At 42.5% G+C, this 16323-nt stretch overlaps 1 protein-coding gene across 1 annotated transcript in view; it reads left to right on the top strand.

Moving 5' to 3' along the window:
- The window catches only part of SORCS3 (sortilin related VPS10 domain containing receptor 3), a 568094-nt gene that overhangs the window by 525856 nt on the left and 25915 nt on the right, over positions 1-16323 (top strand). Inside the window, exons 17-20 of the mRNA XM_057308491.1 lie at positions 4393-4506; positions 7577-7748; positions 10087-10273; positions 16091-16224. Of these exons, the coding sequence (XP_057164474.1) occupies positions 4393-4506; positions 7577-7748; positions 10087-10273; positions 16091-16224 (607 nt within the window). The remainder of the gene's footprint in view (positions 1-4392; positions 4507-7576; positions 7749-10086; positions 10274-16090; positions 16225-16323) is intronic.

The following is a 16323-nucleotide window of genomic DNA, read 5'->3' as shown; positions in this document are numbered from 1 at the left end:
GAGAGCACAATTATGTATGGTTTTTTTCTGTAGACTAGCATTGTAGAAAAGGCAAAGCAAATAATATTGTAGCTAAAGGCTAAATTCTATAATCCAGACCTATGCTGTCTAATGTAGTAGTCACTAGTCACATGTGGTTATTTGCATTAAAATTAAATAAAATGAAACATTCAGTTCTTCAGCTGCACTAGCTGTATTCAGGTGTTTAGTAGTCACACATGACTAGTGGCTACCATAGTGGATAGCATAGATGTAGAACAGAAGGTTTCATTCAGACAGCACTGTTCCTACCTATAAGTTCCAGAAATGGTCAGAGCAAAGAGTGTTGAAGACTGGAGTAATGACGGAAGGCTTTCTGTAGGAGGTGGTGATGGAGCTGTGTAGACTTGCTGTTGAGTACAAGGAATAGGGGCAGCACTTCAGAAAAAGCAGATGTATGAGACTGTTGATGAGTAGAGGGATGAGTTGAGGGGTGAGTTGCTGATGAGTGGAGGGATGGGGGCAGATGGCTAGCATGGGGTTTGATAAGGAGATGTATTTGAGGGATGCTTGTTGGGTTATTCAGTTTCTGAAATAGTTCAGATGTAGTCATCTTTCTCTATGCCTATATTTAGACTTATGCCCTAGTGAAATGCTGATGGTGTTAATTATTATTCCATTGTTTGTGTTGATGTTTTTGTTATGGTTGCTCCATTTTGTTGAGTGTTCACTCTGTGCCTGCCAAAAACTTCTATCTGCCCAATCCCAACCAGCAGGCGATCCTGTCTCCTAAAATGGGATGGAGACACCTGTGGAGGACTGTTCCTGGAATCTCAGCTGCCAAATGGAAGAACAGAGGAGCTGGGGGGGTCAGTGAAGCAGTGATAGGGCCGTGCATGGTCTGAGAGTAGAACAGCCCTGGCACCTGGGCCAGCAGAGACCATGACTTCTGGGTGGGCTCCAAGAGTCTCAGAATGTCATTCTTGGAGACTAGGGGGTTCTCCCTTATGACGATTAAGTGGGTCCTCCATGAGATTGTACTAACTCTGATTCGAGGGTCAGGAGTCTCCATTATAACCTCCACGTGCCATTGTTAGCTGTGTACAATCTTGAACACATCACTTCTCCTCTTTTGCTTCTCCCTTCCCACCTACCAACTAAGAGGATTGGACCAAAGGAATACAAGCATCCCTTCCAGTTCTGATGTGCAGAAACTTTGTGATTTCTCAAGTTTGTCTATTCCTTCTTTAGATGGTCTAAGGCTTCTCCCTGAATGGGATTTGGAGGGCATACATCTCCTGGAAATGGACAAGTTTCCCCTACACTTTTAGAAGTTCTAAACCATTTTATAGTCAAGAAAGATGCAGAGGTGACTTATTTCTGGAAGGAAACTACTTGTGTGTTTGCAGAAGCTGTGGCAGCATACTTCCCTGAGGCAAATCAGACTTTCTGGCACATTCTCTCCAAATGTCACAATTCAACAGAAAAACACCTTTCCCCCAGGAAGTTGGAGCAGCAGCTGGAACTGCTTGTTTGTTGAAATCATGCAAACTCCAGAGCTGGGGGGTAGGTTGGGCAGTATGAGATTTTAATATACATTTAGCAGAAGTTAATGAAGAAGTCCACAGCTTAGGGGCAGCCAGTGATGTTTCCGTTAATGTTATTAAATATTAATGAGGTGCCTTTTCTCTTTGGGGCAAAACGGCATGCCTCATGCACCTTTTTTAATTACTGCATCGCTAACAGGTAGCAGAGCTGAACAGAACTGCTAAAGATGGTTACATTTAGGAAAGAGCATTAAGACATTTCTCTCCTTCCAAAGCTGTTTAGGGAGGTACCCTACCTTCAAAGATTACTAATATTTCTTAGGGTTAGCAGAACATTCAATAGATTTAGCTCATACAGCAATTGGGGAATTTTCTAGAAGCAGGGCAGACACACCACAGCCCAAATGTGTCTACAGATAAGCAATGCTTAGAAATCAGATATTCAGTGCTGTGCTGGTAAATATTTAACTACCGGCTCTCTTGAAACAAATAAATAAATAAGCCCTCATTAGTAACATTGGCTGATTGCTATAAATATCCCCAAATGTGGCCGATTTTGAGTTACCAACATAATATCAGTGAATACAGGATTGAGAAGAGATGTGCAGTAGCACAACAATATACAGTATTTCTACCACACAGGCACATAAATGTAAATAACCTCAGGAGCAGAGATAAAATAATAATACATAATGCTTTATCTATATTATTATAATAAAGCAGCAAAATCATGAGGAATCTGTGTTTGAGTGTTTGTTACCTTTCAAATATAATCTATTTAATGAAAATTTGATGTAACTTACATTTTGATAATGACTATGTTTAACAGCCGTTAATGAGCTTGCAAAATTCCTGAAATTTTAAATTAGTTCTCATGAGTGGTTACAGGCTGTCACAACACCAAGTCCGCAGTGAACTTGCAGGCTTGTGAGATCTCCAAGCATTGATCAGGAGGCATGGCAAAAGATTTGCTTGACAGACATGTCCCTTTCTCCTTTTCTTCCAGTTTTGTAAGCACATGGCCGTATCAAGGCTGGTCTTGAGTTCCACCTTTCTAGCTCAGGCATCCATCGAGCACTTGGGATACTGTCTGTGGTCCACACTGGAAGGTCAACTCTGAGCTCACATCTCCCTGCAGAGATAGACCCAATACAATGGGATAATCAGTGTGATTACTTTTGAATATAATTGGAATATTCATTCACCCAGTAAATATTCAGCACCTCCAACATCCTAAGTACTGCTCTGAATTCTTATATTGGTGAACAAAACCAACAGAGGTCTCTGTAGTTTCAATGTTTCCAACATGTTGTGGTCACAAAGATTTTGTCTGGGGAATCAGGGAAGGCTTCATATGACCTAGGTATTGAAGAAGGATACTTAGCAAACTCCCAAACCCAGACAAGGTAGAGTGCTTCAAGCCCAGGGAATAACACATGCAGAGACAAAGAGGGTTGAAAAGTAGGTCTGGACTGTTCAGGTGGGGGTTTGGTGTAGAGGAAGATGGTGAGGTGGTAGGGTGCGGTGATGCTGGGAGGACATTTTATATCATCTCATCAATCAGTTGGTGCTTCCTAACTACCAGTTCAGTGTTCTGCTTCATGCTCTATGTCCTTTGGTTGGATTTGAGGCATATTGTATCCCCTTCCCAAAGACTCAAAGTTCTTGAGGGCAAGGATTGTTGCATTTCTTTCCCAGGACAGTGCACATATTGAGTAATAAACATGGAATTGAACTTGTATTCCTGTCTCCCTTCCATTCCTGCCCTAATCACACACATAGACCAAAATTTGCCTCCATTTTCATTGGGCTTTAATTAAATCTTGGCTCAAAGAACATGGGAGCAGAAAAAGAAAGAAGGAGTAGGTCTGGAGAGAGTGACTTTCCTTGCTGTTTTATGTTTCATTAACACTCAATGGATCAATATTCAAATGTCCAGATTGTTCTGCCGGTGTGTGGGTTTTAGGAAACCCTGGGATGCTTAACTTAGAAGTGTGAATTCTCCCGCCAAGTGAAGCCACCCTCCCTGACCTCTGGTTGGTTTCGAGAACAATAATACTTTATTGCTCTTTTTCTACCCTGACATTTATGCATCTGGGAGCCTTATGAAACTCCAAGAACTAAGGAAACACCATTCGCATTTTAGATGGGGCCCCTCCTCTCTACACTGGTCTGTTACTTTTTCATTTTGAAATGGGAGGAAAGGAGAAGGGGATCATACCCGACTTTCTTTATTTTCTTATAGCTAGGCTTTCATGAAGACGTGGAAAAGAACCACAGTTTTGTGTTGTTGGCTGTAGGGAAACAGGGGACCTGTGTTATATGTATTTGGGACAATTTGAATGGCTGTTTATATTTTGTGAATGCAAATGTGTATATTTGTTTGAGAAAGAATTTGTAGGAAAAATTAAAATAAAATCTATGAAATTAATTTTGGAATAACACCTCTGGAATCTCACCCAGAAATGAATCTTAACCTTTAAAATCATCTTCTTGGTTGTCACCTATTTCTGTCAGTAATTCCGCTGTGGTCCAGAGGATGCTTTTAAGCTTCTAGTATCCCCGACCCCCACCTCCAGCCAGTGCACCTGCTACGGGATGTACATATCTACCTTTTTTTAACCTGGAATCTTCATTTGATAATGCACTGTTTCTTCTGTATACTGGATTTCCAGTGATTTGGGATTATTTCTAAATCTAAAACTCTATTCTTAAAGTATGAATATTTGCTCTGGCTGGGAATATTTGAAAGAATGCATTGCAGCTTTTTGGAAGGCTGTAGGGATGGATTTGTGTTTGTGTGTGTGGGGGGGTGTTTTCTCATTTGTGCCTCTATACCAGTGTGCAATATTCATTTTCTGGGCAGCGACTATGGCTATGAGAGACATGGAGAGAGCCAGTGCGTCCCAGCTTTCTGGTACAACCCAGCATCGCCATCAAAGGACTGCAGCCTCGGTCAAAGCTACCTTAACAGCACTGGGTAAGTAAAACACCTGAAGAAACTCCACTCACTGTTCTTCTGTTTCCCTAGGTTGGGATCAAAGGGAGCATTTCTGTTGAAGCAAGCTAGAGCATAGAGAGTTTGTTTACAAGTGGCTTCTGAGGAAAGCTGAGGAGTTCTTTAGCTTTTTTGGAAGTATCTGAAGAGATTTCTGATTACTAGATTTCAATACCTTTTTCCATTTGCCTCTGACAGACCATAGCTATTGTTTTGGTCAGGCCTTCTCTTCTGGAAAGAAATGTCACCTTATTTTGGGGGCCCTGAGGGAAATAAATCAATACAAGTGGTATGCACATATTACAGTGCCCTCCAGGGACAGATGGACCGAAGCTCTCCTAGACTGATGCTGGAAACTGAAACCGAAAATTCCAAAGTCCCATTCTAGGGCTTCCTGGAATAAGAAGGTCAAGCCACACTTTCTTTAATTGTCAGATGATTTGTGTGTTTCTCTCTCCGCTCACATACAATTACTCAGGTGCTTGAAAAAATATTGCCTTAAAGACTTATCGTCTTCCCCTCTCCTTTATCACCTCGATGGCCCAGAAGAGATTTGGAAAATAGATTGGTGGTCTGAGACAGCACTTTTCAAATTGTAATATGCTGTGAATCACCTGGTGATCTTGTTCAAATGCACCTTCTGATCTGGTAGATCTGAGGTGGGACTGAGGTTCTTCATTTCTGAGAAGCTCCCAGGCAATGTTGTCATTGCTGGTCCCAGGACTACTCTGAGTAGCAGAGGACGAAGGTGTTTTGGACTCCCATCTCAACTCTTCCAATGGATCTCCTGCCATTTCATACCAGTTACTCACCATCTCAGTACTTTTACCTTCTCTGGTCATAAAATACTGGTACGTACTATCTACCCAAGTGATATCTACAGAGGGGGAAAAAAAGTGATGGAAGAGATGTGCCGAGTGGTGTGAGCTACTGAAAAACACAAATTTTTAGCTCAATATTTGGTTCTAGGGGGCTGTTGCTGGAGCTGGACTGGGGCTTAAGCGCTTTTGATGTTATTTTATTGTGGGCGTCTGGTTCAGGGATTGAAGCCATTCACACTACAGATCCAGCAGCATGAACTTAAAGAGATATGGTATCAGAGAACATAGTGCTATGAAGTTTGAGGAAGAGAAATATGATGGGGACAAGTGATCAGCTAGGCTGCCAAATTCCAAACCAGAGCATACCTTGGACAGAACTGGAAGAGAATTGCATTACAGCATCTCCTATGATCATGTGACATGTATAGACACACCCAATTTTAAGCAACTTAGATAAAACAGAACACCAAATGGCCAACCAAATAAATTAGGGAGATGAAAAGGAAAGACAGTTTGTATTTTTTCAAAAGATTTACTACAAATGTCTACACGTATCTCTAGGTTGCTTAAATGTTGGCTTACATTACAAGTTGTCAACCAGGTGGCCAGTTGAGATTGAAGAGGAAGAGTAGAGGATATCCAGTTCGCATTAGAACATGGTATCCACCAAAATATCTGCCATAAGTAAAAATTAAATATCTTGTAAATGACTAAAAGTCAGCAAAAAGGTATAAGGTGATTACAGAAGCTTGATTATGTAGACTAGTGCAGACCAAAAGAACTTTAATATGAGCCACATATGTAATTTAAAATTTTCTAGTAGCTACATTTAAAAAATTAAAGGCAAATTTAATTTTAATAATATATTTTATATAGCCTAATATGTCCAAAATAGTGTCATTTCAACATGCAAGACTAACCACATTTTAAATGCTCAATAGCCACAGGTAGAGAGTGGTTAGCATATTGGACAGTACACCTCTCGATCCATCAGGAGCTCAGCTGGCAATTAAAAATAATGTGTATCTACAAGGGGATATATTGTAATTCTGTCTGAGGCAGTAACTGCACACAACATTTGCTTAACATCCTCCTGAGATCCTTGGATGGAGATGTAGGGCTGGTAGTTCAGCAGTGTTTGGGGCGTGGGAAGTGGAGAAAGGACCAGGGAAAATATCAGGTACAGTGGAAGATAAATATCATTCATAAAGGATTTTGTTTCATCTGCTTTCAATTGAAGGGCCATCAGAAGAAGGCAGCATGGATGGTTGGGTTAATTACTCCTGGCATACAGGGTAAAAGAAGATGTGATATAATGATGGTGGTGGTGCATTTATACTATGTGGGTTTACCAGAAGGCTGATCATACGCAGCCTTATAGAGAGTGGAAATAATGTCTACCCTACAGCTCAGGGCTGTGGACAAGCTGTTGGCTCGGCTTCCCGTGCTTAGATCAGTGGTCAAGTGACATGATGTGGCATCACTACGCACAAAGTCGCCCTTAACCTAAAAGGCCGCAGTGCTTTGTGGGGAGGTTTCCCATGCTGATATCTTCTCTAAGCTAATTTTCCCTCAGCAGAATAGAATAGGAGCTTCAAACGTGTGCTTGTGATCTGGCATTTGTGTTGAGTGGGAAGTGAAATATTAGGAAGGAGAGAAAATGTGCTATAAAATAGCCCAGTGTCTCCAGAGCCAGGACTAGTAGGTATGAAAGGATGGATTGATGTCCTGAGGGTAGAGGGAAGGCAGGAAGAGGCTTCCTGAAGAATCAGAGTAAGGAGTCTGATCTTCTAGCTGCTTGTTGTTACAGAGGGAACTGGAGACGGCCTTAGGGAAATACGAACAAGTCCCTCTCTCACAGAAGGGGGCTTGTTTCCTTGCTCCACTAGTCCAGTGGTTCTGCCTCCTTCCGTCTTGCATGTGAGTCAGACATTGATTTTTCTTGACTGGTTTAGACACTGATCTGATCCGTGGCTCACCAGGTAGGATCAATAATAATGTTTAAAGAGCTGCTCTTCCTCAGATGGGGGGATAGCAGCTCCTCAGCATTTGTTTGGCTTCTTAAATGGCTGTCTTCTTTGAGACTCGGTTTTTAGGAGCAGCTGTGTGAAACATCTCTCACTCTGGCTTTCTCGCGCTCTTTTTCTAACTCAAGCATGCGCACACATGCGCACACACACACACACACACACACTCACCCCACACCACCGACAACTGTCAATACTCCTCAGGTACCGGAGGATTGTGTCCAACAACTGCACGGACGGGCTGAGGGAGAAGTACACGGCCAAGGCCCAGATGTGTCCCGGAAAAGCCCCTCGAGGCCTCCACGTGGTGACAACCGACGGACGCCTAGTGGCAGAGCAGGGGCATAATGCAACCTTCATCATCCTCATGGAGGAGGTAGGTGTTGTCTCGGGTCTCTGAGGTCATAACTCACTGTTCCCAGAGAGGGAAGAGAGAGATCATGTATCCCCAAAGGTCCCAGTCCCAGAGTCAATGGTGAGAAAGTACAGGGGGTAAAAGAAGGCTTGGATATTTAGCGACCCTCTTCCCTTCATCCCACACCACAGACCCAGGCTGCAGGGGGCCCGCTTGTCTCTGGGCAGATGCAGATCTGGATATATTCTTTGAGGTCTCCCTTTAGGGTCTGCTCTGTTGAAGGAATGTTTATCACCAGAAGACCATATACTGTAAACGCTTCCAGAAGAAGGGAATTCATATTTTTTTCTGTTGTTCCCAGGAGCCTCTTTTGCTTCATTCTAACCCTTAAACACCCCCTGATTAAAAAAGCCTACAAGGCTTTCAGAGGGTCTTGAAAGTATGAGTGTGAGTGTGGGGGAAGATTATTGCCATCTTTTAAACTTATTTGTATAAAGAATGTCACATTAGTTTCTTTCCATCAGCTAGCTGCTCCATTATTTCACTTTTTTGTATCTTTTGCAATCGGGGCAGTAAAATCAGCCTGCATTCATTCATTCCAGGATGGAAATAGCTCTGTCATATGCTTCTTGCTCCCTATATGAGCTATTTCATTTCTTTCCCAAACGAGGGAGCTTTTCAGGCACTCCTTGCTGAGGTGGTGGGGCAAGAAAGCTTGCCTGATTTACAGAGCCCTCTAAATTTGTATGCAAATTGCTCTGTGCTCTTCAGATCTTGGAAGGAGACCAAAGCAGGCCAGGAGGGTTTTTTTTCCCAAATGTGAATACTTCAGAATCCTTTAAAGTCTGGCCCATACTGAACAGGACGGTGAAGGTTCCTTATCCTGGGTTGACAGATTCTTCAGCCGTCACCCACACTGGGTGCTTGAATTAAAGGACTTTAAGATTCAGAGGAGGTCATTATCACATTTCCACTAGGGAGTTTCCAGGACCAGCATTATAAAAACCTTCTCTTGAATGGATGTGAAGAGCCACGATCTTATCCATTTGAATTGCCTCCAGTTCATTTCCACTTCAATTTATATTCATAAACTCAAGGGTAGTCAACATTGTGCGGGGGGCAAGGGAGCACGTATCAATATTTCACTCACATCTGGGTTGCCACAGGGGAAGAGGCAGAACATGAAACTGTGATCAGTGCGCGTTCTCTGGACAGAAGGATTGGCTCATAATTCCAAAATGATGTAGATCACTTTTTTATTCTATCAACCATCTTTGTAAATAGAGCCGATTCTTCTTTTTCACCTAAGATCCTTGTTTCGTGATCAGGTTCAATTGCATGTATCCAGGTCGTTGACCCAGTATAGTGGGAGGAAGACAAGGAAGGGTGGGGTTCAACATCAGCTCTTAAGAAGCTGAGCATCAGCTTGGGATGGTAAGATGACATCACACCTGAACCGATGCTGTCACACTACCAGACAGCACCCAGGGGGCTCTTGGCCTTCCAACAGGCAGATATCTGTGAGCTGGGATGGTTGGAAAAGGCTTCAGGGAAGAGGGGCTTAGGCAGGTTTAGGGCAATCTAAGGTCAACCAAGCATAGATGTAATTTTGACTGGTAGGCAGGATTCATGTCTAGACTGGCAGTAGTCATCCTACCTCACAGAGTTATTTTAAAAGTGTTGTATAGAGTATGTGTTAAGTGATTAGCATAATACTTAGAACATAATAATAAATCTCAAAACATAGGAACAATTATAATTATAGCAGTGTGGTTGAGAGCATCAATGTTGAAACCAGACTGTCTGGGTTCAAAACTTGTCTCTTTCACTATTAGCTGTGAGACTTAGGTCTACTTAATTAATTTCTTTTTGTCCCCATTTGTAAAATGGGGAAAGTAATGCTTTCTGCATTATAAAGTTGTAAGGAGATTAATTACTTGGAACCGAAAGAAACTTTATAAATGTTAGCTGTTATTACTATTGCTATTGTTATGATTTTGACACAGGAGAGGAATAATTCAATGAAATGTGTGAGGGAGCCAGGGAATGCCTTGGCCTTCCCACTCCAGAGCTCCTAGGGGCTTTATGCTATCCCCTAGCACTCGTTCAACCAGCTCAGGCTGCCTCAAGCTTGGACATGCGGGGAGAACAGGTCCATAGTGCCTGCCCATAGTGCCCAGTGGATATCAGATAGGAGTCTGATGTTGTGTGGAGGGTGCTTCATCCCCCTGGTAGAGGCTCTGGGTCCCCAAGAGGGTGATGCTGAGGGCACAGGACCAAGCATCCAATAGGAGTCAGTTCCGGACCATGTAAATGAGCCCCGGCTGACTGCTGTTCTGCCCCTCCCTCCCCCATTCAGGGTGATCTCCAAAGGACAAACATCCAGCTTGACTTTGGGGATGGAATCGCGGTATCCTACGCTAACTTCAGCCCCATTGAGGATGGCATCAAGCACGTGTACAAGAGCGCAGGGATCTTCCAGGTGACGGCCTATGCGGAGAACAGCCTGGGCTCGGACACAGCTGTCCTCTTCCTGCATGTGGTTTGTAAGTAGCCTGAACCATCTCCTTTCTCATGCTCCTTCTAGCTGACAACTCCCACTGTCCACAGAGTTCTGAGATGCAGAGCTGAGACTAGATTTGGTGTGACTACTACCCCAAATAATGACCCAAATTGAAAGACTAAGATGTGTGCTCATCCATGTTTCAGTTTTCTGATACTGAAGTAGATTATTTTGAAAGTTGGGATAACATTCCCAACTGGCCCCTTCTTTTCAGTTCCACTATATTCTGATGGACGTGTACACGTGCAGATATGCATTCAGGTCAAAGTCCCTTCCCTTTGCTTTGGAGAATCCTAAGGATCAGGAAGAAGAAACTCATCTGGTTCACAGCCACAAGTTCACTTTCAAGCTGCTGTGAGTGAAGGCAGCTCAAATCAAAGTAAGTTTCTAATCTCTGTTGGAAGAGGCAAAGAAGGATTGAAGAGACACGTTTAGATTTTTTTAAATATAGTCCTGAACTCACAAAAGTACTTAATTCTTACATACAAGGTTACTGCATGCTCATTCCTATTAGGAACAATTCTAAAGACTCTCCAATTTTTTTGTCCTAGAATGTATTTCATTGCTCTTGACTGTTGCTCGGCAAGAACCCAACAGCAGCTGAAGTTCCAAAGTACTTTGTCCGGGATACGTGTTGTGTATCTGCTATCCCGGGACTTAATTCATGTAAATTCAAACTTAAATAGTATGATTTTAGAATGTTGGGTCAAGACATATGGTTATGGGTCTGGTATGGATTTCCTAGGCCTTTGTCAGTGACATTCATGGACCTAAGGGATTCTGTAGTTATATACCCCATGAAGTTTTGGGGGCAATATGCTACTTACGGGGAAATGTATATTTAAAAGAGTCTAAGTGAGTACAAGGAGTACCTCCAACTCAGTGATGACAAACTCTACTATATAAACAACCCACATTTAAAAGGTTTCTGGAAAACTGTAAGCCACTTAGTCTTCTAGCATTTTGATCCTAATAGTAGCACAAGGGCCAACAGTGAGAGGGGAAGTGCACGGGAGGATACCCACATTATAGATCAGTTCTATCCCTAAAGATGCCAGGCTACATGGCCATGGGATAAATCATTTCTTCTGTGGGTCCTCTGAACTCCAACTTTAAAATGGCTTAATTCTAACTGGTACTTTGCTTCACAGGGCTCTTAATAACAGCAAATAGGACATATAAATAAAACATCCAATTATTTACTAATTTATTCAACACATATCTGTTGAGTTCTTAATATATATAATATATATATTATATATATAATATATATATTGTGGCTTCCCCATATACAAGGCATTCTGCAAGGACCTGGGGAAGCCACAATACAGATATGGCTTGGGCCTGGCAGATTTCACATTCTGGTGGGGGAGGGAAGGTGCTGCTAGAAATGGGCCACACTCTACCAGCTCCACTCATTCTGTGCCAGAAGCACCAGGTCAAACACCCAGGCAGGTGCTGTGCAAGGTATTCATAAGCCAGGGTTTGGAGGAAAGGAACCTCTGTTTGAAATCTGAGCATAACCCTTTGTTAAACATCTAATATTGGTCAACTTTTGTACTCATTGCAAACTTCTGATTCCTCATCTTGAATACTTAGGTTATAGGGAAGCTATGAGAATCAGAATGGATTATGTGTATGGTTCAGGGTCTCCAAGATCACCCCCTCATGTTTGTTGATTCACTAAAAGGGCTCATATGACTCAACATATAATCATATTCAGACTGTGATTTATTATGGGGGAAATAGCAAGATCAGCAAAGGGAAAAGGGCCATGGGGCAAAGTCTGGAGGAAATCAGTTGTGACTTCCAAAGAGTCCACCCCCTTTGGTATCACACAAGACATGTGTAATTCGTCCAGCAAGGAATTCTAGCAACATATGAGAAGGCTATTTACCAGAGAAACTCCTTAGAAACTCAGTACCCATGTTTTGTTTTGTTTTTTAATTATTTTTTTTATTTAAATTCATTAGCCAAGTTATAGTACATTATGAGTTTTTGATATAATGTTCAGTGATTCATCAGTTGAGTATAACACCTAGGGCTCATTACCACATATGCCCTCTTTAATGCCCATCACCCAGTTACCCCATCCCCCCACCCACCTCCCCTTCCACAATCCTCAGTTTGTGTCCCAGAGTTAAGAGTCTCATTTGGTTTGTCTCCCTCTCTGATTTCTTTCCACTCAGTTTTTCCTCCCTTCCCCTATGGTCCTCTGCACTATTCCTTATATTCCACATGTGAGTGAAACCATATGATAACTGTGTTTCACTGATTGACTTATTTCACTTAGCATAATACCCTCCAGTTCAATAATGTCAATGTAAATGATAGATATTCATCCTTTCTGATGGCTGAGTAATATTCCATTGTATATAAGAACCACAGCTTCTTTATCCATTCATCTGTTGAAAGACATCTTGGCTCCTTCCACAGTTTGGCTGTTGTGGACATTGCTGGTGTGAACATTGGGGTGCATGTGTCCCTTCTTTTCACTACATTTGTATCTTTGGGGTAAATACCTAGTAGTGCAATTGCTGGGTCATAGGGTACCCATGGTTTTTACTGGGGACCGGTCAAGTGGACATCATCTGCCTAGCATATGCCAGAATTCCAGACATCCTAAGGAAAATACATATTCAGAATAAAACATGTTGTTGGCATAAAAAGTCTAGGCATAGAGAACCACTCTTATCAGTTAGTGTTGATTGGAAACACTCTCAGAGCCAAGTTTCCAGGAGCTAGCAAGGGTTAATCTTGCACACGAGTCTTTCTAAGGATGGCAATTTCAGGTCTATGTTAACATTTTCCTGCACAGTATACAAAATGCCACTTAACCACCCTGCTTGGCACATGATGAATATGCCTTGTTACAGTAATTACTAAATACCACCTACTAACTTTCTGCCTGACACTTCTGCTGCATTTAAAAACGAAGACAAAGAGAAAAAACTTACTTTCCTCTACCCCAACCACCTTCCCCACCCATATTCCTAACTCCACCAATAGTGGACCTGCCTGAAAAGTGCAAAGACCAGTGTATCTTAGTAGCAAAAAATACAACAGCAAGGAACCGATTTGTCCTGTGGGTTATGTGCATGAAGGAGGAAGTGTTCTTGAAACTTTGATCATGCTCATAATTCCCTCCAAATCAATCATGGCTGCATTTACCAGACAGGTATTATAGTGGAGACTGCTCTTGGCCTCACCTTGGGCCATTAGCTAACACAAGTAGTTGTTAGCTGCCCATAATAACCAATCTCTCACAGATTATTAGATTTTTATCAAAAAGAGCACTATTTGACAGGATTTTAGGAGTTTCCTTTATTCCCTCCTGAATCCCCTCATCTCTCTTCTCCCTGGGCCATGGTATGTCCGTACCTAGGTTGAAGCTGGAACCTCTGGCTCAGATTCTTTGCCCTAAAAAGCTGTTACATGTTGTTGTTCCTTGAGATTCTGTTTAGCCAAACATGCTTGTCTTAAAGCTGGAATAAATGTGATTATGTTGGATGGCGTGCCAATTCATGGAAGCCATATCCCTTTGTTTGGCATGAATTTAGGGAGGAGGAGAACTTCTTTTATCTTTTTGGGTGTAGGTATCCAACAATATGTGGCTGGGCCAAGACCCCTGAGTGACAGAAAGCTGAGAAGAATTTCCAGGCCATTAGCAGTATCACTTAACCGTGGGAAGGCCCGAGGTTCTGAAGAGCTGGCAGGGGAATGAGCTTCATGCATTTTGAGGGAGAAATAACAGGAGCATTGACTTTAAGGGTGAAGGGCCCTTTCCCCAGCAGGGGAGGAAAGAGCTCTGCATCTGGGCACTGAGAAAGACTCTGAGGTGTTCTCATGAGACACAGAGTTCTCACCTCCCTGCTAGGGCATGACTGGCCAGGGACTCCTTCCCACTGCCTCATTCTCTTCCCCGTGGATCAGTAAAACACGAACAACAAAGAAAGAGAAATCAGATAAAGTCCTACAAATGAGTGAATAAAGTCACAGAAGTGCCAGTGTTTTCTCATACTCTGTTTTTTTTTTAAATTTCTCCAACAATCAAATCATACAAAAATCATGGAGCAGACTTTCTTATTGAAAATAACTAGCCCTTCAGCCAAATGTGTTTCTGAAGCAACAAGGTTGCAATGATTTGCTAAAGGAAATTATTTGCTGGGAGAAACCTTGAGGGTCCTCTGTCTGTGGTCAGGTCAGAGAGCTGTAGGTAGCAGGAGGTAGATACACAGATTCTCCAACATTTGTTGCTTGTTCTGGCAAGTACCGTGTGCATGGGGGCAAGCTGACCAGGCAGCTCTCCTCACTTAAACATCAGTCTTTGTTCCAGCACCTTCTCCCCCAACATAAATTTACCTACAACACACTGAGACTCAGACAAACTCCCACTGTGTTAGAGGGACTTCTACCCAATGATACACAGAGACAGTGATGGTGGTGATGGTGGTGGTAGAAATAGTGCCAACCCATAACTAATGCTATGGTGCTTTTAACAACCACACATCCCATTCATTTGTTCTTATTCCTACAAGGAAGGCAGGGGACGAGGTAATAGTCCGTGTAGGGTCAAGGCTCTGGAAGATAGAGGAAAAGACCATACAGCTAAATTTAAACCAGAGCAGAAGTGAGAAGAAGCCATCTGTTGTCTTCCTTTTAAACTGAGCTGTCCCCAAAATGACCCACGATGTAAATAGTGAAGGCTGAGTGGTCAGAAAAATGTCCCACCTGTGAGAAGAACTCAGGGCCCCCAGGCTAAGGAGACATGCGGACTGTGGTCTTGACCTTTAGCCACGTTTTTTGCACATCAGCACTATCATAGTGGAAACAGGGAAACTATGCACTAGCAGAGTGTGAATGGCTAATTAGAATACTTTAATTGGATTTGGTTAAGTAGGAGGGATAAAAGGAAGGGAAATGAGGAAGAAGGAAGGAAAAGAGAGAAAAAGGAAAGGAGGGGTGGAAGGAGTAGGGAGGAGGAGAAAACCCCCCAGAGGTGAAAAATAGCATCCCCATCCCGGAGTGCGACTCTGACATGTTAGTATTTCCCATCAGCATTTTCTTTCCTCTTCTCATTTTATTTTGGAAATGAATTAAATTACAGTCCCCATTTGTTATGGGTAGGGTGTGTTCATGTATGTTCTCTTGCTGCTTATATCAGTTTTCTGGGGAAACGAAGAGAAATTTGGTCACCTTTTTTGCAAGCAGCTTTTTTATTCTTTGGGAACGTGGCATTTGTTTCTCCTTTGATTTAGGGAGATACACGTTTTCCTTTTTGTAAAACAGCCTTGCCAGCTTCTGAATGATACCCACTGAGTATTGCAGATGACAGGCACAATGGAGGATTATTGAAGAGGATGGAACCAATTAACAATCAAGGATAATGGAAGAGCCCTCCATATGATCCACTGACCCCACATCACAATACAGGCTAATTGTCAGAAATGAAAGAGACTGCTGTTTATCTTCCTATTTATTGGCTAAGTGTCTAGTCAACTAGCTTTGTCCTTGGATTGGAGGTTCATAAGCATTCACGGTTGGGCACATCAGATGTAAATGAATTTCAGATGTCACTCAAAAAGTCTGAAGCCTGATTTGAGTTCCTGTTATACAAGGTGCTTTGTTTCAAGCACACACACACACACACACACACACATACATCTCAACATTTGTGCGTTTGTGATCCTTGTTTTATTATAGTTTATGGTAATAAGGGTTAAGATTAAGAACTTGGGAGTACGATAAAATTTGTTTATTCCAGCAATAGAAACACTGACATTGTTTCCTGTGTCCCCAGGTCCCGTGGAACATGTTCATCTCCGAGTGCCATTTGTCGCCATAAGAAATAAGGAGGTCAACATCAGTGCAGTCGTGTGGCCCAGTCAGCTGGGGACCCTTACCTATTTCTGGTGGTTCGGCAATAGCACGAAGGTTTGGCCTTTTCTGATCCATGTCTGAGTAGATCTGTACTGAATTCTCCTGTGTTCCAGCTGCCAGGTTGATGTTAGGGGCACTGGGGATGGAAGCAAT

The sequence above is a fragment of the Ursus arctos genome, unplaced genomic scaffold (genome assembly GCF_023065955.2).
Source record: "Ursus arctos isolate Adak ecotype North America unplaced genomic scaffold, UrsArc2.0 scaffold_7, whole genome shotgun sequence".
Lineage (NCBI taxonomy): Eukaryota > Metazoa > Chordata > Mammalia > Carnivora > Ursidae > Ursus > Ursus arctos.
This window is presented reverse-complemented; position numbering and strand designations above follow the sequence as displayed.